Source organism: Panulirus ornatus, chromosome 62 (assembly GCF_036320965.1).
Source record: "Panulirus ornatus isolate Po-2019 chromosome 62, ASM3632096v1, whole genome shotgun sequence".
NCBI lineage: Eukaryota > Metazoa > Arthropoda > Malacostraca > Decapoda > Palinuridae > Panulirus > Panulirus ornatus.
In genome coordinates this window covers 205,036-232,167 of record NC_092285.1, presented here as the reverse complement: position 1 = coordinate 232,167, position 27,132 = coordinate 205,036, and the positions used below count along the sequence as shown (strand labels likewise).

Here is a 27,132-nt window from a genome sequence, read left to right as displayed (position 1 = left end):
AAAATCATAAAATTTTTTGTTTGTTTAAAATTGGGTATATTTTTGCAGTGTTAAAAGTGACCTCTCCATCTTCAACTTTATTAAGATCCTCATACGTAGTCAGAACTAAATCTAATATATTCTATTCACAAATAGGTTTCTTGACTAATTAGATTAAGGCACTATCAAGCAAAGACGAACTGGAAAGGGATTCTACCTTTTTAGATACTAGTATGTTAAAATCTCCTACTAATGATAGAAACTTGTTCATTACAGATTTCTGCTAACTGATCATAAAATCATAAAATCTTTTGTCTATCTCTGATATCTGTGTGTGTGTGTGTGTGTGTGTGTGTGTGTGTGTGTGTGTGGGGGGGGGGGGGGGAGCTGTAAAACAAGTCTTACTGTTATTTTCTCACATGGTTTACTTTTAATTTCTACTAGAATGCTTGAAGTCAACATTCTAATTGGCTACAACACCTTTTTCTACGGAATCTAGATGAGCTTCAACAAAGAGCATGACTGCTCCACTGCTTCTTTCATGTGTCATTTTCTCATCCTCTAAATCCACAACTATCACTTTTGTTCAACTGAGAAATGATCAAACATTCCAACTGTCACCCTTTCTCAGCACATTCACACCCAATAGTCTGACTTATTTTCTCACATGGTTTACCTTTAATTTCTACTAGAACGCTCGAAGTTAACATTCTAATTGGCTACAACACCTTTTTCTATGGAATCTAGATGAGCTTCAACAAAGAGCAGGACTGCTCCTCTGCTTCTTTCATGTGTCATTTTCTCATTCTCTAAATCCACTACTATCACTCTTATCTCAACTGGGAAATGATCAAATATTGCAACTGTCACCCTCTCTCAGCACACTCGCTCCCAATAGCCTCTCCTGTGCACCTATCAGTCTCTCAGTTAACACATAGTCCACTAATATCTAACCTAACTCTCCTATACATACTTATATATGCATACTTTAACAAAGTATGTATTACTAGACACCATTCCTCTTTCAGATCACAACCCCACAAACCTTTTCCCATTTTCACCTTTACTGGGGACTTGATGCTTTCTAATTATACCCTCAGCTGTTACAATGTACACCTTTGCATTCCTATCCCTTAGCACCATGATTCTGCAAAAACAATTACTCACCTTTTCCTAAAATGCATTTCTTTCCTATTCACTCCTTGCTTTCTTGTGCATAAGCATTAATAAATACCCATATTTCAGTGTAAACTTTCATTTCAACTTACATCAGCCTTAAACTCACTTCCTAGCACTCTTTAACACAGTCCTTTAGCCAGTTTCATAAGAGAAATGCCACTCCTTTCATTCTTGTCCTCAGAAACCCCAGACTTTAACAGCCTGACCATTTCCAAACAATTCTACCATCTTGTCCTTCATGAAAATTTGTCAGAGCTAGAAAATCCATCAAAGTTTCTCACATAAACATAGCACCTATGTCTCCCTTCTTTTCACCGTCGTTACAACCATGTACTTTCGATCTATCTATAGCTCTGATGCCTGTACCCTCCAGGAATTCCCATTGAAGGGGTGGTCACGGCAGAAGTCTCCACTTATCCTTACATGCCTCCCTCACATATGCCATTCCAAGCATCCTTCCACCATTTCTCTATCTTCAGTACTCTCCAACTCTATTTCCATATATCACAGGTTGTCTTCCTCTCACACCACCCCCTTTAACTGTGCTATCACACACTCTCCTTGTAAACTCCCCATCTTGCATTCTTTTTTACATGCCCAAACCATGTACATTTATATATGCTTAAACACACAATGCTGTGGTAATAATACATGTATCATTTCATGGCCATACATAAGACCTTTTTCATGACAACATTAGAAAGTTTCTCTCAAAAAATGTGTATAGTCTATGTATTTATTTTTATTTATTTTGCTTTATTGCTGTCTCCCGCGTTTGCGAGGTCTATGTATCTGCCTATATACTTGATGCTTTGTACCCCCCATGAAATTCCTTGGAAGAGTTGGCCATGTTAGCAAAAATTCCAGGCTGCCTAATCCAAACTCATTTCCCTAACATGTTCCATCTCCTCACACCTTTCTGGGTTCTCTTCCCTTCATATCCCCTCATGTTCCCTCCAAAGATGCCTAATGTTTATTCTTCACTCTATCACCTTCCACCTATCATCAAGCATCCTTACCAAATGACCAAACCATTTCAAGGTATTTTTCTTAACCAGTTCTGTAACACCAAAAATCATATCTTTTCTTCTCACTGACATCCCACACTTCCTATATACTTCAGAATTACTTGCTCCATCCTTTCTGCTATTACAGAAATAACCCTTTCAAAAGCTTATTTCCACAGCTTAACTCAGAGAAGTGTCAGCTCCACTCCATGTCCATGTTTATGTTTCACCCATAGGTTAAGGTTGACAGAACCACCAGTATGCAGTTCTAAGACCGTTTCCAAATTCATGATATTCATAATTAAATCCAATGTTCCAATAACCTTCCTCCCTTGGACAGCACTCTTCTTACATTTTTTCTATAACTAGAAAGTTTTATGACAAATCATTTACAAGAAGTCTGGCAGAAGTGAACAGCAATGAAACTTTCAATACTTACATCTTTAATAACTGGATACCTTGTATCAGATTGCGTTTTATCCTTTGTTAAGCCCAACATACGTCTGTAAAGACTCTTCTCAGAGTCTGCCTCAGTGCGGGCTTTCTCCCGCATCTTTGCCAACTCTTGGTGTATGAGACGTGATTCTGGTTCAAGCTCAAGGGCCTTCTTCAGAAAATAGATGGATTCTTTTATGTTCCCTTGAAGACCCAAAACCTGTCATTTAGATAATGAAAATTTAATTGAAATAATCAAAAGCCAAAACTCATCTTTTGTACTAACTGCACATGATCACTGAATGTGTAAAGTATGTCACAAGATTTAAACACTTACCTTTCCTTTCCTGAACAATGCCTTTACGTTGTTTGGTTGGCATTTCAACACAGCATCAAGAGATTTCAAGGCTACATCATATGCTTCAATTTTCATCTGTGCTGCTCCCATGTTATTCAAGGCCTTTAGTCGTTCAACCAGTATATCCTTGACTTCAGGTCTGACATTCTCCTGAGAAGGTAATCACATCAATTTCTTTGTAGTAGCTGATATGGCCCAAGCAAGATCATGCCTCAGTCAAGGCCAACTTAGATGGAGGAAGAGGGGTGAAATAGGTGTAAGAATAATATACAGCAAGGATTACTTTTAGTTTAGCTGTATGTAGACCTGACTATTAAAGATGAAAAGGCAAAAGAAATGGGAATATTCCACAGCTTAGCTTTACTGTACTGTACATGAAAAGGAAGTATCATAAGTCAACCCACACAGAAACTATGAGAAACAGCAATCAGTTACATGCTGAGGGCCTAGGTCTTAGGGCTGGGACACACACACACACACACACACACACACTCAGCTCATGAAAACTATGGCCAGGAAAAAACGTAGAATAGGAAGCTGGAAACAATATCATGACAGAGAGAGATAGTTAAAAAAAGATGAGTTAATAAAGCAATATGTTTTTGATTCCACTCTGGCTAAGAAGTAGGAAGAAGAGCCGTCCCAGATATGCAAGCTGTACTTCATACTGGTTGCATGAGGTCTCCATCAGTGTGGATCAGCTGCTTGCAAGAAAAAAATCTGCTACACTTATACTGCACCCCCAGCTCTTGGATAGCTGATTACATAATTACCTACCTTTACTGTATGGGGAAAGAGTTTTACACTTAAGGAGCCCCATCTCTTAACATTCACTGCTGTCATACCCTTCTCCAGTTCATGTATACTGCCTGTATTAACCATGTCCTGTCATTTTATTCCATTCACCCACCACTCTTTTACTATAAAAACACTTCTTTATATCTTTTCCAACAAGTTTAATGCTTGTTTTCATGTTATGTCCCGTGATTGCCCTATAACTACATCTCTTGAAGAACTGTTCACTGACCACACTATCGAAGTTTTAAAAACCTAAAGGCTGTGATCAGGTCACCTCACCCCCTACTCCTCTTTCTTTGAAGGTTGGTGCCTTTAAAGCTTTTTGTCTTTCCTTGTATCTTTTTTTTTTTTTTTTTTTTGCTTTGTCGCTGTCTCCCGCGTTTGCGAGGTAGCGCCAGGAAACAGACGAAAGAAATGGCCCAACCCACCCCCATACACATGTATATACATACGTCCACACACGCAAATATACATACCTACACAGCTTTCCATGGTTTACCCCAGACGCTTCACATGCCATGATTCAATCCACTGACAGCACGTCAACCCCGGTATACCACATCGCTCCAATTCACTCTATTCCTTGCCCTCCTTTCACCCTCCTGCATGTTCAGGCCCCGATCACACAAAATCTTTTTCACTCCATCTTTCCACCTCCAATTTGGTCTCCCTCTTCTCCTCGTTCCCTCCACCTGCGACACATATATCCTCTTGGTCAATCTTTCCTCACTCATTCTCTCCATGTGCCCAAACCATTTCAAAACACCCTCTTCTGCTCTCTCAACCACGCTCTTTTTATTTCCACACATCTCTCTTACCCTTACGTTACTTACTCGATCAAACCACCTCACACCACACATTGTCCTCAAACATCTCATTTCCAGCACATCCATCCTCCTGCGCACAACTCTATCCATAGCCCACGCCTCGCAGCCATACAACATTGTTGGAACCACTATTCCTTCAAACATACCCATTTTTGCTTTCCGAGATAATGTTCTCGACTTCCACACATTCTTCAAGGCTCCCAGAATTTTCGCCCCCTCCCCCACCCTATGATCCACTTCCGCTTCCATGGTTCCATCCGCTGCCAGATCCACTCCCAGATATCTAAAACACTTCACTTCCTCCAGTTTTTCTCCATTCAAACTCACCTCCCAATTGACTTGACCCTCAACCCTACTGTACCTAATAACCTTGCTCTTATTCACATTTACTCTTAACTTTCTTCTTTCACACACTTTACCAAACTCAGTCACCAGCTTCTGCAGTTTCTCACATGAATCAGCCACCAGCGCTGTATCATCAGCGAACAACAACTGACACTTCCAAAGCTCTCTCATCCCCAACAGACTTCATACTTGCCCCTCTTTCCAAAACTCTTGCATTCACCTCCCTAACAACCCCATCCATAAACAAATTAAACAACCATGGAGACATCACACACCCCTGCCGCAAACCTACATTCACTGAGAACCAATCACTTTCCTCTCTTCCTACACGTACACATGCCTTACATCCTCGATAAAAACTTTTCACTGCTTCTAACAACTTGCCTCCCACATATATTCTTAATACCTTCCACAGAGCATCTCTATCTTAAGTCTCTTAATTCTGGTACAATCTTTGTTGCCATTCTCTGTTAGCTCTTCATTCTGTTAGGTAAGGTGAACTTGTGAAGCATGTTCTAGTTTTAGCCTTATGTATGATGTGAACAGCTTGCTAAATAACTTGAAAGCTATTCTGATATTTACCAGAAGAGAGTTTGTCTCCTTTCTGTTCTCCTTATGTGGTACTTTGGTGAAAGGTTAGGGGTGATTCTAACCCCCAAGTCCATCTCACTCCCAAGAATTTTGAAGCCTATTGCCAGCCAGATGATAATCATGCCAAGGCCTTCTTTCACTTTGTCCCATCCTCATTACATTTGCTAGAGTTGAATTTCATAAGCCACGCATCAGACCAAATTTGGAGTCTGCTCACATCCCTATGTAAGGAGTCTGCTCACATCCCTATGTAAGCTGATGCAATCCTCCTTGCTTTTCATTTCCCTCCTGATTTTTTAATCACCTGCAAACATATTAAGTTAGGAGCCCATACCTTCAGGCAAGTCATCAACATAGATCAAGAAGAGTAAAAGCAACAGAAGAAATCCTGGGCACTCCACTGGTGACCTTCCCCCATTTGGTGAAGACTCCTGTGATATGCATTGTTTGTTTCTTTCCACTAAAATAATCTATTCATCAGAGGAGTCTCCTCCTTCTACTCATATGGTACTGTGTCAAGTGCTTTCTGTCACTCAAGACATATGGAGTCTACCCAGTCTTCCCTTTTGTCTAAGACAGAGATCACTCTCTAAGAGGTTCAGTACATATGACCTTTCCCTAAAACTGTTTTGCCTCTCACTTAGATAATTTCTCTTTTATAGAAAGTCATCCATTTGCTTTCTGACTTATTTTCCAGTACCTTACAGACCTTACTTATCAAGATGACTGATCAGTACTTTAGTACCTCATCCCAGTTTTGTTTCTTAGAGATGGGTATGACATTTACCCTTTTCCATGAGCTTTGTATTGGTCAAGACCTCTTAGTATTTTGTTAATGTCTTTTCTATTTATCTCAACATTTTCTAAAGCCTCTTCCCCATTCCATCTCACTAGTGAGGGGGTTACAGTGTCTTCCACTGTGAAAATGCTTTTGAACATGTTATTCATTTCCTCTCATAGCCTTACATCATCCTCTACTATTTTTCCTTCCAGGTCCCTTAAACTGATTAGCTGCTTTGTAACCGACAATTTACTTCTGATGAATCTGTGGAAAAGTTTGCATTTTCATCTGTCGTAATGACAATATTCTTTTCAAAATTTCCCTTTTCCTCTTATCCTGCTGTACTCATTCCTTGCTCTCTTATAATTTGCATAACTTGGCTGGATGGAGTGTCACCTACATCTCCACATTTGCACATCTTAAGTTCCCTTGCTTTTTGACATCTTTGATTAAAACTTTCTTCCCTTTTTCTTGACATTAGAGGCTAGAAGTACACACGTTCTCACTCCTTCACTGTAAATTTCACAGAAATGTTCACCACAGTACCCAGGTTCCTGGCCACTGAACTCAAAATCCCCATTTATGCCACCACAGAAATTGTTTAGTTCTGTGCAGTTTCATGATTGTATCTCCTCCTCAAGTCCTGTCTTGTCTCTGTTCTTTTAACTTGCTCGTTTGCCATATTATCAAATTTAAGCATTCTATGTTCACTTTTCCCAAATGGCATATTTTTTGATATTTTCAATATCCATGATAGTCTGTCTAAGTATATGATCTAGTAATGAAGGTGAATCAGTTCCTCTCATCCTTGGTGTTCACTGAAATGCTGGTACATGAAATTTTCCTGTATACACTCTAAGAACTTGTGTCCTGGTGATACCCTGTTACCATGGAAATCCAAATCCAGTCAGTCCACCTCCTTATGATTGAAAGCCCTCATTATCAATACTTTACCTTCTCTGAGAAGTACATGATTTACTGCTTCATTTGTCATCCTGATTGTTCCTTTAGTTTTTTTTTTTTTTTTTTTTATACTTTGTCGCTGTCTCCCGCGTTTGCGAGGTAGCGCAAGGAAACAGACGAAAGAAATGGCCCAACCCCCCCCCATACACATGTACATACACACGTCCACACACGCAAATATACATACCTACACAGCTTTCCATGGTTTACCCCAGACGCTTCACATGCCTTGATTCAATCCACTGACAGCACGTCAACCCCTGTATACCACATCGCTCCAATTCACTCTATTCCTTGCCCTCCTTTCACCCTCCTGCATGTTCAGGCCCCGATCACACAAAATCTTTTTCACTCCATCTTTCCACCTCCAATTTGGTCTCCCTCTTCTCCTCGTTCCCTCCACCTCCGACACATATATCCTCTTGGTCAATCTTTCCTCACTCATTCTCTCCATGTGCCCAAACCATTTCAAAACACCCTCTTCTGCTCTCTCAACCACGCTCTTTTTATTTCCACACATCTCTCTTACCCTTACGTTACTCGATCAAACCACCTCACACCACACATTTTCCTCAAACATCTCATTTCCAGCACATCCATCCTCCTGCGCACATCTCTATCCATAGCCCACGCCTCGCAACCATACAACATTATTGGAACCACTATTCCTTCAAACATACCCATTTTTGCTTTCCGAGATAATGTTCTCGACTTCCACACATTTTTCAAGGCTCCCAAAATTTTCGCCCCCTCCCCCACCCTATGATCCTTTAGTGTTGTTATTTATATATTTGTTCTAAATTGTTAAGATTCTTTGGAGGATCAGATATTATCAACACAACTATGCACTTCATTCCTACAGTTAACCTTCCCATTATGTCTTACTGTCTAAATAGGCCATGGACTACTGTTTCCTGTAATGTTCATTAAATGATGTTTCTAAGAGCAAGTGAAGGATATGGTTATCCCCATGTTAATGTCACTGCAGGGTTCACTCTTGATATTTAATGGCAGGAAATGACAAAGATTTACTGATACAAGAGGAATTGTTTTAGACTGTTGAATTTATGAAGGTTGCTTCTTCTCCAGTCTTTAGCATTGCAGAAATTTGAAGTAAGAGAGATGTGTTCAGTGCAAGAGGATCAAAGTGAGGTGGAGAGAAAAACTGAGTTGAAGTATGTACTGTTGATTCATCAGCAAAAGAGTGAACAGGGTTAGAGATTTTTCTAGTCAGCAGGATGTAGTTAGTCAGTCTAAAGCTTGCACCTTGGAAAGCAAAAATGGGTATGTTTGATGGAATAGTGGTTTCAACAATGTTATATGGTTGTGAGGCATGGGCCATAGATAGAGTTGTGTGGAGGAGGGTGGATGTTCTGGAAATGAGATGTTTGAGGACAGTATGTGGTGTGAGGTGGTTTGATCGAGTAAGTAATGAAAGGGTAAGAGATGTGTGGTAATAAAAAAAGTGTGGTTAAGAGAGCAGAAGAGGGTGCTTTGAAATGGTTTGGTCACATGAAGAGAATGAGTGAGGAAAGATTGACAAAGAGGATATATGTGTCAGAGGTGGAGGGAACGAGGAAAAGTGGGAGACCAAATTGGAGGTGGAAAGATGGAGTGAAAAAGATTTTGAGTGATCGGGGCCTGAACATAAAGGAGGGTGAAAGGCGTGCCAGGAATAGAGTGAATTAGAACGATGTGGTATACCGGGGACAACATTCTGTCAATGTATTGAACTATGGCATGTGAAGCATCTGCGGTAAACCATGGAAAGTTTTATGGGGCCTGGATGTGGAAAGGGAGCTAGAGACTGAGTGTGAACAAATGTGGCCTTTGTTGTCTTTTCCTAGTGCTACCTCGCACACATGCTGGGGGAGGGGGTTCTCATTTCATGTGTGGTGGGGTGGTGACAGGAATGAATTATGTACATGTGGATATATGCATATGTCTGTGTGTATATATATGTATATGTGCAAATGTATATGTACGTGTGTGGACGTGTATGTATATACATGTGTATGTGGGTGGGTTGGGCCATTCTTTCGTCTGTTTCCTTGCACTACCTCGCTAACGCAGGAGACAGCAACAATGTATAATAATTATAATAATAATGATGATATATTTATGGATATATATATGGACAGAGTTGTGCGCAGGAGGGTAGATGTGCTGGAAATGAGGTGTTTGAGGACAATATGTGGTGTGAGGTGGTATGATTGAGTAAGTAATAATAGGGTAAGAGAGATGTGTGGTAATAAAAAGTGTGTGGTTGAGAGAGCAGAAGAGGGTGTTTTGAAATGATATGTTCAAATGGAGAGAATGAGTGAGGAAAGATTGACAAAGAGGATATATGTGTCAGAGGTGGAGGGAATGAGGAGAAGTGGGAGACCAAATTGGAGGTGGAATGATGGAGTGAAAAAGATTTTAAGTGATCGGGGCCTGAACATGCAGGACGGTGAAAAGCATGCAATGAATAGAGTGAATTAGAACGATGTGGATATCCCTGGGGATAGGGGAGAAAGAATACTTCCCACGTATTCCCTGCGTGTCGTAGAAGGCGACTAAAAGGGAAGGGAGCGGGGGGCTGGAAATCCTCCCCTCTCATTTTTCTTTTTTTTTTTTTTTCCAAAAGAAGTAACAGAGAAGTGGGTCAGGTGAGAATATTCCCTCAAAGGCCCAGTCCTCTGTTCTTGACGCTACCTCGCTATCGCGGGAAATGGCGAATAGTATGAAAGAAAAAAGGAACGATGTGGTATACCGGGGTCGACGTGCTGTCAATGGATTGAACCAGGGCATGTAAAGCGTCTGGGGTAAACCATGGAAAGTTCTGTAGGGCCTGGATGTGGAAAGGGAGCTGTGGTTTTCGGTGCATTATTACATAACAGCTAGAGACTGAGTGTGAATGAATGGGGCCTTTGTTGTCTTCCTAGCGCGACCTCGCACATGAGGGGGCAGGGGATTATTATTTCATGTGTGGCAGGGTGGCGATGGGAATGAATAAGGGCAAACAGTATGAATTATGTACATGTGTATATATGTATATGTCTGTGTGTGTATATATATGTATACGTTGAGATGTATAGATATGTTTATTTGCATGAGTGGATGTGTATGTATATACATGTGTATGTGGGTGTGTTGGGCCATTCTTTCATCTGTTTCCTTGCGCTACCTCGCTAATGCAGGAGACAGCAACAAAGCAAAATAAATAAATAAATATATATATAAATATAGGTAGTATGTTTGAGGAAGGGAACTTGGATGTTTTGGCTCTGAGTGAAACGAAGCTCAAGGGTAAAGGGGAAGAGTGGTTTGGGAATGTCTTGGGAGTAAAGTCAGGGGTTAGTGAGGGGACAAGAGCAAGGGAAGGAGTAGCAGTACTCCTGAAACAGGAGTTGTGAGAGTATGTGATAGAATGTAAGAAAGTAAATACTCGATTAATATGGGTAAAACTGAAAGTTGATGGAGAGAGACAGGTGATTATTGGTGCCTATGCACCTGGGCATGAGAAGAAAGATCATGAGAGGCAAGTGTTTTGGGAGCAGCTGAATGAGTGTGTTAGTGGTTTTGATGCACGAGACCGGGTTATAGTGATGGGTGATTTGAATGCAAAGGTGAGTAATGTGGCAGTTGAGGGAATAATTAGTATACATGGGGTGTTCAGTGTTGTAAATGGAAAAGGTGAAGAGCTTGTAGATTTATGTGCTGAAAAAGGACTGGTGATTGGGAATACCTGGTTTAAAAAGCGAGATATACATAAGTATACGTATGTAAGTAGGAGAGATTGCCAGAGAGCGTTATTGGATTACGTGTTAATTGACAGGCGCGTGAAAGAGAGACTTTGGGTGTTAATGTGCTGAGAGGTGCAACTGGAGGGATGTCTGATCATTATCTTGTGGAGGCTAAGGTGAAGATTTGTATGGGTTTTCAGAAAAGAAGAGTGAATGTTGGGGTGAAGAGGGTGGTGAGAGTAAGTGAGCTTGGGAAGGAGACTTGTGTGAGGAAGTACCAGGAGAGACTGAGTAGAGAATGGAAAAAGGTGAGAACAACGGAAGTAAGGGGAGTGGGGGAGGAATGGGATGTATTTAGGGAATCAGTGATGGATTGCGCAAAAGATGCTTGTGGCATGAGAAGAGTGGGAGGTGGGTTGATTAGAAAGGGTAGTGAGTGGTGGGATGAAGAAGTAAGATTATTAGTGAAAGAGAAGAGAGAGGCATTTGGACGATTTTTGCAGGGAAAAAATGCAATTGAGTGGGAGATGTATAAAAGAAAGAGACAGGAGGCCAAGAGAAAGGTGCAAGAGGTGAAAAAGAGGGCAAATGAGAGTTGGGGTGAGAGAGTACCATTAAATTTTAGGGAGAATAAAAAGATGTTCTGGAGGGAGGTAAATAAAGTGCGTAAGACAAGGGAACAAATGGGAACTTCAGTAAAGGGCGCAAATGGGATGATGTGAGAAGGAGATGGAGTGAGTATTTTGAAGGTTTGTTGAATGTGTTTGATGATAGAGTGGCAGATATAGGGTGTTTTGGTCGAGGTGGTGTGCAAAGTGAGAGGGTTAGGGAAAATTATTTGGTAAACAGAGAAGAGGTAGTAAAAGCTTTGCGGAAGATGAAAGCCGGCAAGGCAGCAGGTTTGGATGGTATTGCAGTGGAATCTATTAAAAAAGGGGGTGACTGTATTGTTGACTGGTTGGTAAGGTTATTTAATGTATGTATGACTCATGGTGAGGATTGGCAGAATGCGTGCATAGTGCCATTGTACAAAGGCAAAGGGGATAAGAGTGAGTGCTCATATTATAGAGGTATCAGTTTGTTCAGTATTCCTGGTAAATTATATGGGAGGGTATTGATTGAGAGGGTGAAGGCATGTACAGAGCATCAGATTGGGGAAGAGCAGTGTGGTTTCAGAAGTGGTAGAGGATGTGTGGATCAGGTGTTTGCTTTGAAGAATGTATGTGAGAAATACTTAGAAAAACAAATGGATTTGTATGTAGCATTTATGGATCTGGAGAAGGCATATGATAGAGTTGATAGAGATACTCCATGGAAGGTATTAAGAATATATGGTGTGGGAGGCAAGTTGTTAGAAGCAGTGAAAAGTTTTTATCGAGGATGTAAGGCATGTGTACGTGTAGGAAGAGAGGAAAGTGGTTCTCAGTGAATGTAGGTTTGCGGCAGGGGTGTGTGATGTCTCCATGGTAGTTTAATTTGTTTATGGATGGGGTTGTTAGGGAGGTGAATGCAAGAGTTTTGGAAAGAGGGGCAAGTATGAAGTCTGTTCTGGATGAGAGAGCTTGGGAACTGAGTCAGTTGTTGTTCGCTGATGATACAGCGCTGGTGGCTGATTCATGTGAGAAACTGCAGAAGCTGGTGACTGAGTTTGGTAAAGTGTGTGAAAGAAGAAAGTTAAGAGTAAATGTGAATAAGAGCAAGGTTATTAGGTACAGTAGGGTTGAGGGTCAAGTCAATTGGGAGGTAAGTTTGACTGGAGAAAAACTGGAGGAAGTAAAGTGTTTTAGAGTGGATCTGGCAGCGGATGGAACCATGGAAGCGGAAGTGAATCATGGGGTGGGGGAGGGGGCAAAAATCCTGGAAGCCTTGAAGAATGTGTGGAAGTCGAGAACATTATCTCGGAAAGCAAAAATGGGTATGTTTGAAGGAATAGTGGTTCCAACAATGTTGTATGGTTGCGAGGCGTGGGCTATGGATAGAGTTGTGCGCAGGAGGGTGGATGTGCTGGAAATGAGATGTTTGAAGACAATATGTGGTGTGAGGTGGTTTGATTGAGTAAGTAATGTATGGAGTAAGTAATGTAAGGGTAAGAGAGATGTGTGGAAATAAAAAGAGCGTGGTTGAGAGAGCAGAAGAGGGTGTTTTGAAATGGTTTGGGCACATGGAGAGAATGAGTGAGGAAAGATTGACCAAGAGGATATGTGTGTCGGAGGTAGAGGGAACGAGGAGAAGTGGGAGACCAAATTGGAGGTGGAAAGATGGAGTGAAAAAGATTTTGAGTGATCGGGGCCTGAACATGCAGGAGGGTGAAAGGCGGGCAAGGAATAGAGTGAATTGGATCGATGTGGTATACCGGGGTTGATGTGCTGTCAGTGGATTGAATCAGGGCATGTGAAGCATCTGGGGTAAACCATGGAAAGTTGTGTGGGGCCTGGATGTGGAAAGGGAGCTGTGGTTTCATGCATTATTGCATGACAGCTAGAGACTGAGTGTGAACGAATGGGGCCTTTGTTGTCTTTTCCTAGTGCTACCTCGCACACATGAGGGGGGAGGGGGATGGTATTCCATGTGTGGCAAAGTGGCGATGGGAATGAATAAAGGCAGACAGTATGAATTGTGTGCATGGGTATATATGTATGTGTCTGTGTGTGTATATATATGTGTACATTGAGATGTATAGGTATGTATAATTGCGGGTGTGGACGTGTATGTATATACATGTGTATGGGGGTGGGTTGGGCCATTTCTTTCGTCTGTTTCCTTGCGCTACCTCGCAAATGCGGGAGACAGCGACAAAGCAAAATAAATGAATAAATATATATATATATATATATATATATATATATATATATATATATATATATATATATATATATATATATATATATATATATATATATATATATATATATTTTTTTTTTTTTTTTTTTATACTTTGTCGCTGTCTCCCGCGTTTGCGAGGTAGCGCAAGGAAACAGACGAAAGAAATGGCCCAACCCCCCCCCCCATACACATGTACATACACACGTCCACACACGCAAATATACATACCTACACAGCTTTCCATGGTTTACCCCGGACGCTTCACATGCCTTGCTTCAATCCACTGACAGCACGTCAACCCCTGTATACCACATGACTCCAATTCACTCTATTTCTTGCCCTCCTTTCACCCTCCTGCATGTTCAGGCCCCGATCACACAAAATCTTTTTCACTCCATCTTTCCACCTCCAATTTGGTCTCCCTCTTCTCCTCGTTCCCTCCACCTCCGACACATATATCCTCTTGGTCAATCTCTCCTCACTCATTCTCTCCATGTGCCCAAACCATTTCAAAACACCCTCTTCTGCTCTCTCAACCACGCTCTTTTTATTTCCACACATCTCTCTTACCCTTACGTTACTTACTCGATCAAACCACCTCACACCACACATTGTCCTCAAACATCTCATTTCCAGCACATCCATCCTCCTGCGCACATCTCTATCCATAGCCCACGCCTCGCAACCATACAACATTGTTGGAACCACTATTCCTTCAAACATACCCATTTTTGCTTTCCGAGATAATGTTCTCGACTTCCACACATTTTTCAAGGCTCCCAAAATTTTCGCCCCCTCCCCCACCCTATGATCCACTTCCGCTTCCATGGTTCCATCCGCTGACAGATCCACTCCCAGATATCTAAAACACTTCACTTCCTCCAGTTTTTCTCCATTCAAACTCACCTCCCAATTGACTTGACCCTCACCCCTACTGTACCTAATAACCTTGCTCTTATTCACATTTACTCTCAACTTTCTTCTTCCACACACTTTACCAAACTCAGTCACCAGCTTCTGCAGTTTCTCACATGAATCAGCCACCAGCGCTGTATCATCAGCGAACAACAACTGACTCACTTCCCAAGCTCTCTCATCCCCAACAGACTTCATACTTGCCCCTCTTTCCAGGACTCTTGCATTTACCTCCCTTACAACCCCATCCATAAACAAATTAAACAACCATGGAGACATCACACACCCCTGCCGCAAACCTACATTCACTGAGAACCAATCACTTTCCTCTCTTCCTACACGTACACATGCCTTACATCCTCGATAAAAACTTTTCACTGCTTCTAACAACTTGCCTCCCACACCATATATTCTTAATACCTTCCACAGAGCATCTCTATCAACTCTATCATATGCCTTCTCCAGATCCATATATATATATATATATATATATATATATATATATATATATATATATATATATATATATATATATATATATATATATTATTTTTTTTTTTTATTATACTTTGTCGCTGTCTCCCGCGTTTGCGAGGTAGCGATATATATATATATATATATATATATATATATATATATATATATATATATATATATATATACAATATATATACATCTTTTTTTTCTTTTAAATTATTCGCCATTTCCTGCGTTAGCGAGGTAGCGTTTAAGAACAGAGGACTGGGCCTTTGTGGAATATCCTCACCTGGCCCCCCTCTGTTCCTTCTTTTGGAAAATTAAAAAAAAAAATATATATATATATATATATATATATATATATATATATGAGAGTTGGGGTGAGAGAGTATCATTAAATTTTGGGGAGAATAAAAAGATGTTCTGGAAGGAGGTAAATAAAGTGCGTAAGACAAGGAAGCAAATGGGAACTTCAGTGAAGGGCGCAAATGGGGAGGTGATAACAAGTAGTGGTGATGTGAGAAGGAGATGGAGTGAGTATTTTGAAGGTTTGTTGAATGTGTTTGATGATAGAGTGGCAGATATAGGGCGTTTTGGTCGAGGTGGTGTGCAAAGTGAGAGGGTTAGGGAAAATGATTTGGTAAACAGAGAAGAGGTAGTGAAAGCTTTGCGGAAGATGAAAGCCGGCAAGGCAGCAGGTTTGGATGGTATTGCAGTGGAATTTATTAAAAAAGGGGGTGACTGTATTGTTGACTGGTTGGTAAGGTTATTTAATGTATGTATGACTCATGGTGAGGTGCCTGAGGATTGGCGGAATGCATGCATAGTGCCATTGTACAAAGGCAAAGGGCATAAGAGTGAGTGCTCAAATTACAGAGGTATAAGTTTGTTGAGTATTCCTGGTAAATTATATGGGAGGGTATTGATTGAGAGGGTGAAGGCATGTACAGAGCATCAGATTCGGGAAGAGCAGTGTGGTTTCAGAAGTGGTAGAGGATGTGTGGATCAGGTGTTTGCTTTGAAGAATGTATGTGAGAAATACTTAGAAAAGCAAATGGATTTGTATGTAGCATTTATGGATCTGGAGAAGGCATATGATAGAGTTGATAGAGATGCTCTGTGGAAGGTATTAAGAATATATGGTGTGGGAGGAAAGTTGTTAGAAGCAGTGAAAAGTTTTTATCGAGGATGTAAGGCATGTGTACGTGTAGGAAGAGAGGAAAGTGATTGGTTCTCAGTGAATGTAGGTTTGCGGCAGGGGTGTGTGATGTCTCCATGGTTGTTTAATTTGTTTATGGATGGGGTTGTTAGGGAGGTAAATGCAAGAGTTTTGGAAAGAGGGGCAAGTATGAAGTCTGTTGGGGATGAGAGAGCTTGGGAAGTGAGTCAGTTGTTGTTCGCTGATGATACAGCGCTGGTGGCTGATTCATGTGAGAAACTGCAGAAGCTGGTGACTGAGTTTGGTAAAGTGTGTGGAAGAAGAAAGTTAAGAGTAAATGTGAATAAGAGCAAGGTTATTAGGTACAGTAGGGTTGAGGGTCAAGTCAATTGGGAGGTGAGTTTGAATGGAGAAAAACTGGAGGAAGTGAAGTGTTTTAGATATCTGGGAGTGGATCTGGCAGCGGATGGAACCATGGAAGCGGAAGTGGATCATAGGGTGGGGGAGGGGGCGAAAATTCTGGGGGCCTTGAAGAATGTGTGGAAGTCGAGAACATTATCTCGGAAAGCAAAAATGGGTATGTTTGAAGGAATAGTGGTTCCAACAATGTTGTATGGTTGCGAGGCGTGGGCTATGGATAGAGTTGTGCGCAGGAGGATGGATGTGCTGGAAATGAGATGTTTGAGGACAATGTGTGGTGTGAGGTGGTTTGATCGAGTGAGTAACGTAAGGGTAAGAGAGATGTGTGGAAATAAAAAGAGCGTGGTTGAGAGAGCAGAAGAGGGTGTTTTGAAGTGGTTTTGGCACATGGAGAGAATGAGTGAGGAAAGATTGACCAAGAGGATATATGTGTCGGAGGTGGAGGGAACGAGGAGAAGAGGGAGACCAAATTGGAGGTGGAAAGATGGAGTGAAAAAGATTTTGTGTGATTGGGGCCTGAACATGCAGGAGGGTGAAAGGAGGGCAAGGAATAGAGTGAATTGGAGCGAGGTGGTATACCGGGGTTGACGTGCTGTCAGTGGATTGAATCAAGGCATGTGAAGCGTCTGGGGTAAACCATGGAAAGCTGTGTAGGTATGTATATTTGCGTGTGTGGACGTATGTATATACATGTGTATGGGGGGGGGGTTGGGCCATTTCTTTCGTCTGTTTCCTTGCGCTACCTCGCAAACGCGGGAGACAGCGACAAAGTATAATAAATATAAAATAAATAAATATGTATATATATATATATACTGGGGCGTCTAAATGTGTGTGGATGTAACCAAGATGAGAAAAAAGGAGAGATAGGAAGTATGTTTGAGGAAAGGAACCTGGATGTTTTGGCTCTGAGTGAAACGAAGCTCAAGATAAAGGGGAAGAGTGGTTTGGGAACGTCTTGGGAGTAAAGTCAGGGGTTAGTGAGAGGACAAGAGCAAGGGAAGGAGTAGCACTACTCCTGAAACAGGAGTTGTGGGAGTATGTGATAGTGTGTAAGAAAGTAAATTCTAGATTGATATGGGTAAAAGTGAAAGTTGATGGAGAGAGATAGGTGATTATTGGTGCATATGCACCTGGGCATGAGAAGAAAGATCATGAGAAGCAAGTGTTTTGGGAGCAGCTGAATGAGTGTGTTAGTGGTTTTGATGCACAAGACCGGTTTATAGTGATGGGTGATTTGAATGCAAAGGTGAGTAATGTGGCAGTTGAGGGAATAATTGGTATACATGGGGTGTTCAATGTTGTAAATGGAAATGGTGAAGAGCTTGTGGATTTGTGTGCTGAGAAAGGACTGGTGACTGGGAATACCTGGTTTAAAAAGCGAGATATACATAAGTATATGTATGTAAGTAGGAGAGATGGCCAGAGAGCGTTATTGGATTACGTGTTAATTGATAGGCGAACGAAAGAGAGACTTTTGGATGTTAATGTGCTGAGAGGTGCAACTGGAGGGAAGTCTGATCATTATCTTGTGGAGGCAAAGGTGAAGATTTGTAGAGGTTTTCAGAAAAGAAGGGAGAATGTTAGGGTGAAGAGAGTGGTGAGAGTAAGTGAGCTTGGGAAGGAGACTTGTGTGAGGAAGTACCAGGAGAGACTGAGTAGAGAATGGAAAAAGGTGAGAGTAAAGGACATTAGGGGAGTGGGGGAGGAATGGGATGTATTTAGGGAAGCAGTGATGGCTTGCGTAAAAGATGCTTGTGGCATGAGAAGCGTGGGAGGTGGGTTGATTAGAGAGGTTAGCGAGAGGTGGGATGAAGAAGTAAGATTAATAGTGAAACAGAAGAGAGAGGCATTTGGACGATTTTTGCAGGGAAAAAGGGCAAATGAGTGGGAGATGTATAAAAGAAAGAGGCAAGAGGTCAAGAGAAAGGTACAAGAGGTGAAAAAGAGGGCAAATGAGAGTTGGGGTGAGAGTATCATTAAATTTCAGGGAGAATAAAAAGATGTTTTGGAAGGAGGTAAATAAAGTGCGTAAGACAAGGGAGCAAATGGGAACTTCAGTGAAGAGGGCTAATGGGGAGGTGATAACAAGTAGTGGTGATGTAAGAAGGAGGTGGAGTGAGTATTTTGAAGGTTTGTTGAATGTCTTTGATGATAGAGTGGCAGATATAGGGTGTTTTGGTCGAGGTGGTGTGCAAAGTGAGAGGGTTGGGGAAAATGATTTGGTAAACAGAGAAGAGGTAGTAAAAGCTTTGTGGAAGATGAAAGCCAGCAAGGCAGCAGGTTTGGATGGTATTGCAGTGGAATTTATTAAAAAAGGGTGACTGTATTGTTGACTGGTTGGTAAGGTTATTTAATGTATGTATGATTCACGGTGAGGTGCCTGAGGATTGGTGAAATGCGTGCATAGTGCCATTGTACAAAGGCAAAGGGGATGAGAGTGAGTGCTCAAATTACAGACCTATAAGTTTGTTGAGTATTTCTGGTAAATTATATGGGAGGGTATTGATTGAGAGGGTGAACGCATGTACAGAGCATCAGGTTGGGGAAGAGCAGTGTGGTTTTAGAAGTGGTAGAGGATGTATGGATCAGGTGTTTGCTTTAAAGAATGTATGTGAGAAATACTTAGAAAAGCAAATGGATTTGTATGTAGCATTTATGGATCTGGAGAAGGCATATGATAGAGTTGATAGAGATGCTCTGTGGAAGGTATTAAGAATATATGGTGTGGGAGGCAAGTTGTTAGAAACAGCGAAAAGTTTTTATCGAGGATGTAAGGGATGTGTACGTGTAGGAAGAGAGGAAAGTGATTGGTTCTCAGTGAATGTAGGTTTGCGGCAGGGGTGTGTGATGTCTCCATGGTTGTTTAATTTGTTTATGGATGGGGTTGTTAGGGAGGTGAATGCAAGAGTTTTGGAAAGAGGGGCAAGTATGCAGTCTGTTGTGGATGAGAGCGCTTGAGAAGTGAGTCAATTGTTGTTCGCTGATGATACAGCGCTGGTGGCTGATTTATGGGAGAAACTGCAGAAGCTGGTGACTGAGTTTGGTAAAGTGCGTGAAAGAAGAAAGTTAAGAATAAATGTGAATAAGAGCAAGGTTATTAGGTACAGTAGGGTTGAGGGTCAAGTCAATTGGGAGGTATGTTTGAATGGAGAAAAACTGGAGGAAGTAAAGTGTTTTAGATATCTGGGAGTGGATTTGGCAGCGGATGGAACCATGGAAGCAGAAGGGAATCATAGGGTGGGGGAGGGGGCGAAAATTCTGGGAGCCTTGAAGAATGTGTGGAAGTCGAGAACATTATCTCGGAAAGCAAAAATGGGTCTGTTTGAAGAAATGGTGGTTCCAACAATGTTGTATGGTTGCGAGGCGTGGGCTATGGATAGAGTTGTGCGCAGGAGGGTGGATGTGCTGGAAATGAGATGTTTGAGGACAATATTTGGTGTGAGGTGGTTTGATTGAGTAAGTAATGTAAGGGTAAGAGAGATGTGTGGAAATAAAAAGATTATGGTTGAGAGAGCAGAAGAGGGTGTTTTGAAATGGTTTGGTCACATGGAGAGAATGAGTGAGGAAAGATTGACTAAGAGGGTATATGTGTCAGAGGTGAAGGGAACGAGGAGAAGTGGGAGACCAAATTGGAGTTGGAAAGATGGAGTGAAAAAGATTTTGAGTGATTGGGGCCTGAACATGCAGGAGGGTGAAAGGCGTGCAAGGAATAGAGTGAATTGGAACGATGTGGTATACTGGGGTCGACGTGCTGTCAATGGATTGAACCAGGGCATGTGAAGCGTCTTGGGTAAACCATGGAAAGTTCTGTGGGGCTTGGATGTGGAAAGGGAGCTGTGGTTTCGGTGCATTATTACATGACAGCTAGAGACTGAGTGTGAATGAATGGGGCCTTTGTTGTCTTTCCCTAGCGCTACCTCGCACACATAAGGGGGGAGGGGGGTTCTTATTCCATGTGTGGCGGGGTGGCGATGGGAATGAATAAAGGCAGACAGTATGAATTATGTACATGTGTATATATGTATATGTCTGCGTGTGTATATATATATGTGTACATTGAGATGTATAGGTATGTATATTTGCGTGGGTGGACGTGTATGTATATACATATGTATATGGGTGGGTTGGGCCATTCTTTTGTCTGTTTCCTTGCCTTTCCATTCTTTCATCTGTTTCCAAATGCCCCTCTCTTCTCTTTCACTAATAATCTTACTTCTTCATCCCACCACTCACTACCCTTTCTAATCAACCCACCTCCCACGCTTCTCATGCCACAAGCATCTTTTGCGCAAGCCATCACCACTTCCCTATATACATCGCATTCCTCCCCCACTCCCCTTACCTCCTTTGTTCTCACCTTTTTCCATTCTTTATTCAGTCTCTCCTGGTACTTCCTCACACAAGTCTCCTTCTCAAGCTCACTTACTCTCACCACTCTCTTCACCCCAACATTCTCTCTTCTTTTCTGAAAACGCCTACAAATCTTCACCTTCGCCTCCACAAGATAATGATCAGACATCCCTCCAGTTAAACCTCTCAGCACATTAACATCCAAAAGTCTCTCTTTCGCACGCCTATCAATTAACACATAATCCAATAACACTCTCTGGCAATCTCTCCTACTTACATACGTATACTTATGTATATCTCGCTTTTTAAACCAGGTATTCCCAATCACCAGTCCTTTCTCAGCACACAAATCCACAAGCTCTTCACCATTTCCATTTACAACATTGAACACCCCATGTATACCAATTATTCCCTCAACTGCCACATTACTCACTACTCACCTTTGCATTCAAATCACCCATCACTATAAACCGGTCTTGTGCATCAAAACCACTAACACACTCATTCAGCTGCTCCCAAAAGTGGGTCAGTTGTTGTTCGCTGACAATACAGCACTGGTGGCTGATTCGGGTGAGAAGTGTCATGATGGGTGATGTCCACAGTGTAAATGGGAGACTGTGACTTGTGATTGTCTGGAGATTGTGGTTTCTAATGGATGTATGTCTGGAGTGTTGAAGTTGAGGCCGAGTTGGGAGGTTAGATGTTTAATTCTTGTTGTATTATTTCACTATGTATGTGTTTCTTTATTTCATTGTGAAGGTGTTGAGTGTTTGTGGTTGATAGACAAATGATTGTTTTGAGTGCACTAATTTGTGTGGTTTGCAGCTTTGTTATGTATTTGCTTTTGATAAAAGTGGAAGACTGGGCAGGTGAGACATAGTTTAAAGTGGATTGAATGAATTTTTTGTACAGGAAGGGATTCTTTTTTCGTATCCAAATCTGGTTATATTTAAGTAATGTGAGGGCATTTAGTTTGTTGCTTTTGTGATATATTATTGGTTTATTTTATTTCATTCATTTTGCTTTGTCGCTGTCTCCCGCGTTAGCGAGGTAGCACAAGGAAACAGACAAAAGATATGGCTCAACCCACCCACATACCCATGTATATACATACACGTCCACACACGGAAATATACATACCTATACATCTCAACGTATACATATATATATACAAACACAGACACAGACATATATACACATGTACATAATTCATACTGGCTGCCTTTATTCATTCCCATCGCCAACCCGCCACACAGTAAATAACAACCCCCTCCCCCTTCATGTGTGCGAGGTAGCGCTAGGAAAGGACAACAAAGGCCACATTCATTCACATTCAGTCTCTAGCTGTCTTGTAATAATGCACCGAAACCACAGCTCTCTTTCCACATCCAGGCCCCACAGAACTTTTCACAGTTTACCCCAGACACTTCACATGCCCTGGTTCAATCGTTCCAATTCACTCTATTCCTTGCACGCCTTTCACCCTCCTGCATGTTTGCACAGTGCCGTTGTACAAAGGCAAAGGGGATAAAAGTGAGTACTCAAATTACAGAGGTATAAGTTTGTTGAGTATTCCTTGGAAATTATATGGGAGGGTATTGATTGAGAGGGTGAACGCATGTACAGAGCATCAGATTGGGGAAGAGCAGTGTGGTTTCAGAAGTGGTAGAGGATGTGTGGATCAGGTGTTTGCTTTGAAGAATGTATGTGAGAAATACTTAGAAAAGCAAATGGATTTGTATGTAGCATTTATGGATCTGGAGAAGGCATATGATAGAGTTGATAGAGATGCTCTGTGGAAGATACTAAGAATATATGGTGTGGGAGGCAAGTTGTTAGAAGCAGTGAAAAGTTTTTATCGAGGATGTAAGGCATGTGTACGTGTAGGAAGAGAGGAAAGTGATTGGTTCTTAGTGAATGTAGGTTTGTGGCAGGGGTGTGTGATGTCTCCATGGTTGTTTAATTTGTTTATGGATGGGGTTGTTAGGGAGGTGAATGCAAGAGTTTTGGAAAGAAGGGCAAGTATACAGTCTATTGTGGATGAAAGAGCTTGGGAAGTGAGTCAGTTGTTGTTTGCTGATGATGCAGTGCTGGTGGCTGATTCGTGTGAGAAACTGCAGAAGCTGGTGACTGAGTTTGGTAAAGTGTGTGAAAGAAGAAAGCTGAGAGTAAATGTGAATAAGAGCAAGGTTATTAGGTACAGTAGGGTTGAGGGACAAGTCAGTTGGGAGGTAAGTTTGAATGGAAGGAGTGAAGTGTTTTAGATATCTGGGAGTGGATTTGGCAGCGGATGGAACCATGGAAGCGGAAGTGAATCATAGGGTGGAGGAGGGAGCGAAGTTCTGGGAGTGTTGAAGGATGTGTGGAAGGCGAGAACATTATATCGGAAAGCAAAAATGGGTATGTTTGAAGGAATAGGGGTTCCAACAATGTTATATGGTTGCAAGGCGTGGGCTATGGATAGAGTTGTGCGCAGGAGGGTGGATGTGCTGGAAATGAGATGTTTGAGGACAATATGTGGTGTGAGGTGGTTTGATCGAGTAAGTAATGTAAGGGTAAGAGAGATGTGTGGTAATAAGAAGAGTGTGGTTGAGAGAGCAGAAGAGGGGGTTTTGAAATGGTTTGGTCACATGGAGAGAATGAGTGAGGAAAGATTGACCAAGAGGATATATGTGTCGGAGGTGGAGGGAACGAGGAGAAGTGGGAGACCAAATTGGAGGTGGAAAGATGGGGTGAAAAGGATTTTGAGTGATCGGGGCCTGAACATGCAGGAGGGTGAAAAGCGTGCAAGGAATAGAGTGAATTGGTACGATGTGGTATACCGGGGTCGACGTGCTGTCACTGGATTGAACCAGGTCCTGTGAAGCATCTGGGGTAAACCATGGAAGGTTCTGTGGGGTCTGGATGTAGAAAGGGAGCTGTGGTTTCAGTGCATTATTACATGACAGCTAGAGACTGAGTGTGAATGAATGTGGCCTTTGTTGTCTTTTCCTAGCGCTACCTTGCACACATAGGGGGGAGGGGGGTTCTTATTCCATGTGTGGCGGGGTGGTGATGGGAATGAATAAAGGCAGACAGTATGAATTATGTACATGTGTATATATGTATATGTCTGCGTGTGTATATATATATGTGTACATTGAGATGTATAGGTATGTATATTTGCGTGGGTGGACGTGTATGTATATACATATGTATATGGGTGGGTTGGGCCATTCTTTTGTCTGTTTCCTTGCCTTTCCATTCTTTCATCTGTTTCCAAATGCCCCTCTCTTCTCTTTCACTAATAATCTTACTTCTTCATCCCACCACTCACTACCCTTTCTAATCAACCCACCTCCCACGCTTCTCATGCCACAAGCATCTTTTGCGCAAGCCATCACCACTTCCCTATATACATCGCATTCCTCCCCCACTCCCCTTACCTCCTTTGTTCTCACCTTTTTCCATTCTTTATTCAGTCTCTCCTGGTACTTCCTCACACAAGTCTCCTTCTCAAGCTCACTTACTCTCACCACTCTCTTCACCCCAACATTCTCTCTTCTTTTCTGAAAACGCCTACAAATCTTCACCTTCGCCTCCACAAGATAATGATCAGACATCCCTCCAGTTAAACCTCTCAGCACATTAACATCCAAAAGTCTCTCTTTCGCAGCGCCTATCAATTAACACATAATCCAATAACACTCTCTGGCAATCTCTCCTACTTACATACGTATACTTATGTATATCTCGCTTTTTAAACCAGGTATTCCCAATCACCAGTCCTTTCTCAGCACACAAATCCACAAGCTCTTCACCATTTCCATTTACAACATTGAACACCCCATGTATACCAATTATTCCCTCAACTGCCACATTACTCACTACTCACCTTTGCATTCAAATCACCCATCACTATAAACCGGTCTTGTGCATCAAAACCACTAACACACTCATTCAGCTGCTCCCAAAAGTGGGTCAGTTGTTGTTCGCTGACAATACAGCACTGGTGGCTGATTCGGGTGAGAAGTGTCATGATGGGTGATGTCCACAGTGTAAATGGGAGACTGTGACTTGTGATTGTCTGGAGATTGTGGTTTCTAATGGATGTATGTCTGGAGTGTTGAAGTTGAGGCCGAGTTGGGAGGTTAGATGTTTAATTCTTGTTGTATTATTTCACTATGTATGTGTTTCTTTATTTCATTGTGAAGGTGTTGAGTGTTTGTGGTTGATAGACAAATGATTGTTTTGAGTGCACTAATTTGTGTGGTTTGCAGCTTTGTTATGTATTTGCTTTTGATAAAAGTGGAAGACTGGGCAGGTGAGACATAGTTTAAAGTGGATTGAATGAATTTTTTGTACAGGAAGGGATTCTTTTTTCGTATCCAAATCTGGTTATATTTAAGTAATGTGAGGGCATTTAGTTTGTTGCTTTTGTGATATATTATTGGTTTATTTTATTTCATTCATTTTGCTTTGTCGCTGTCTCCCGCGTTAGCGAGGTAGCACAAGGAAACAGACAAAAGATATGGCTCAACCCACCCACATACCCATGTATATACATACACGTCCACACACGGAAATATACATACCTATACATCTCAACGTATACATATATATATACAAACACAGACACAGACATATATACACATGTACATAATTCATACTGGCTGCCTTTATTCATTCCCATCGCCAACCCGCCACACAGTAAATAACAACCCCCTCCCCCTTCATGTGTGCGAGGTAGCGCTAGGAAAGGACAACAAAGGCCACATTCATTCACATTCAGTCTCTAGCTGTCTTGTAATAATGCACCGAAACCACAGCTCTCTTTCCACATCCAGGCCCCACAGAACTTTTCACAGTTTACCCCAGACACTTCACATGCCCTGGTTCAATCGTTCCAATTCACTCTATTCCTTGCACGCCTTTCACCCTCCTGCATGTTTGCACAGTGCCGTTGTACAAAGGCAAAGGGGATAAAAGTGAGTACTCAAATTACAGAGGTATAAGTTTGTTGAGTATTCCTTGGAAATTATATGGGAGGGTATTGATTGAGAGGGTGAACGCATGTACAGAGCATCAGATTGGGGAAGAGCAGTGTGGTTTCAGAAGTGGTAGAGGATGTGTGGATCAGGTGTTTGCTTTGAAGAATGTATGTGAGAAATACTTAGAAAAGCAAATGGATTTGTATGTAGCATTTATGGATCTGGAGAAGGCATATGATAGAGTTGATAGAGATGCTCTGTGGAAGATACTACGAATATATGGTGTGGGAGGCAAGTTGTTAGAAGCAGTGAAAAGTTTTTATCGAGGATGTAAGGCATGTGTACGTGTAGGAAGAGAGGAAAGTGATTGGTTCTTAGTGAATGTAGGTTTGTGGCAGGGGTGTGTGATGTCTCCATGGTTGTTTAATTTGTTTATGGATGGGGTTGTTAGGGAGGTGAATGCAAGAGTTTTGGAAAGAAGGGCAAGTATACAGTCTATTGTGGATGAAAGAGCTTGGGAAGTGAGTCAGTTGTTGTTTGCTGATGATGCAGTGCTGGTGGCTGATTCGTGTGAGAAACTGCAGAAGCTGGTGACTGAGTTTGGTAAAGTGTGTGAAAGAAGAAAGCTGAGAGTAAATGTGAATAAGAGCAAGGTTATTAGGTACAGTAGGGTTGAGGGACAAGTCAGTTGGGAGGTAAGTTTGAATGGAAGGAGTGAAGTGTTTTAGATATCTGGGAGTGGATTTGGCAGCGGATGGAACCATGGAAGCGGAAGTGAATCATAGGGTGGAGGAGGGAGCGAAGTTCTGGGAGTGTTGAAGGATGTGTGGAAGGCGAGAACATTATATCGGAAAGCAAAAATGGGTATGTTTGAAGGAATAGGGGTTCCAACAATGTTATATGGTTGCAAGGCGTGGGCTATGGATAGAGTTGTGCGCAAGAGGGTGGATGTGCTGGAAATGAGATGTTTGAGGACAATATGTGGTGTGAGGTGGTTTGATCGAGTAAGTAATGTAAGGGTAAG

At 41.8% G+C, this 27,132-nt stretch overlaps 1 protein-coding gene across 5 annotated transcripts in view; it reads right to left on the bottom strand.

Moving 5' to 3' along the window:
- The window catches only part of zda (peptidyl-prolyl cis-trans isomerase zonda), a 180,014-nt gene that overhangs the window by 5,871 nt on the left and 147,011 nt on the right, over positions 1 to 27,132 (bottom strand). For 4 of the 5 annotated variants that reach the window (XM_071656150.1, XM_071656147.1, XM_071656146.1 and 1 more), the window contains exons 7-8: positions 2,938 to 3,108; positions 2,605 to 2,820 (exon numbers count right to left, since the gene is read on the bottom strand). In XM_071656150.1, coding sequence (XP_071512251.1) covers positions 2,605 to 2,820; positions 2,938 to 3,108 — 387 coding nt within the window. The remainder of the gene's footprint in view (positions 1 to 2,604; positions 2,821 to 2,937; positions 3,109 to 27,132) is intronic. The other variant, XM_071656149.1, reaches the window with a different exon arrangement.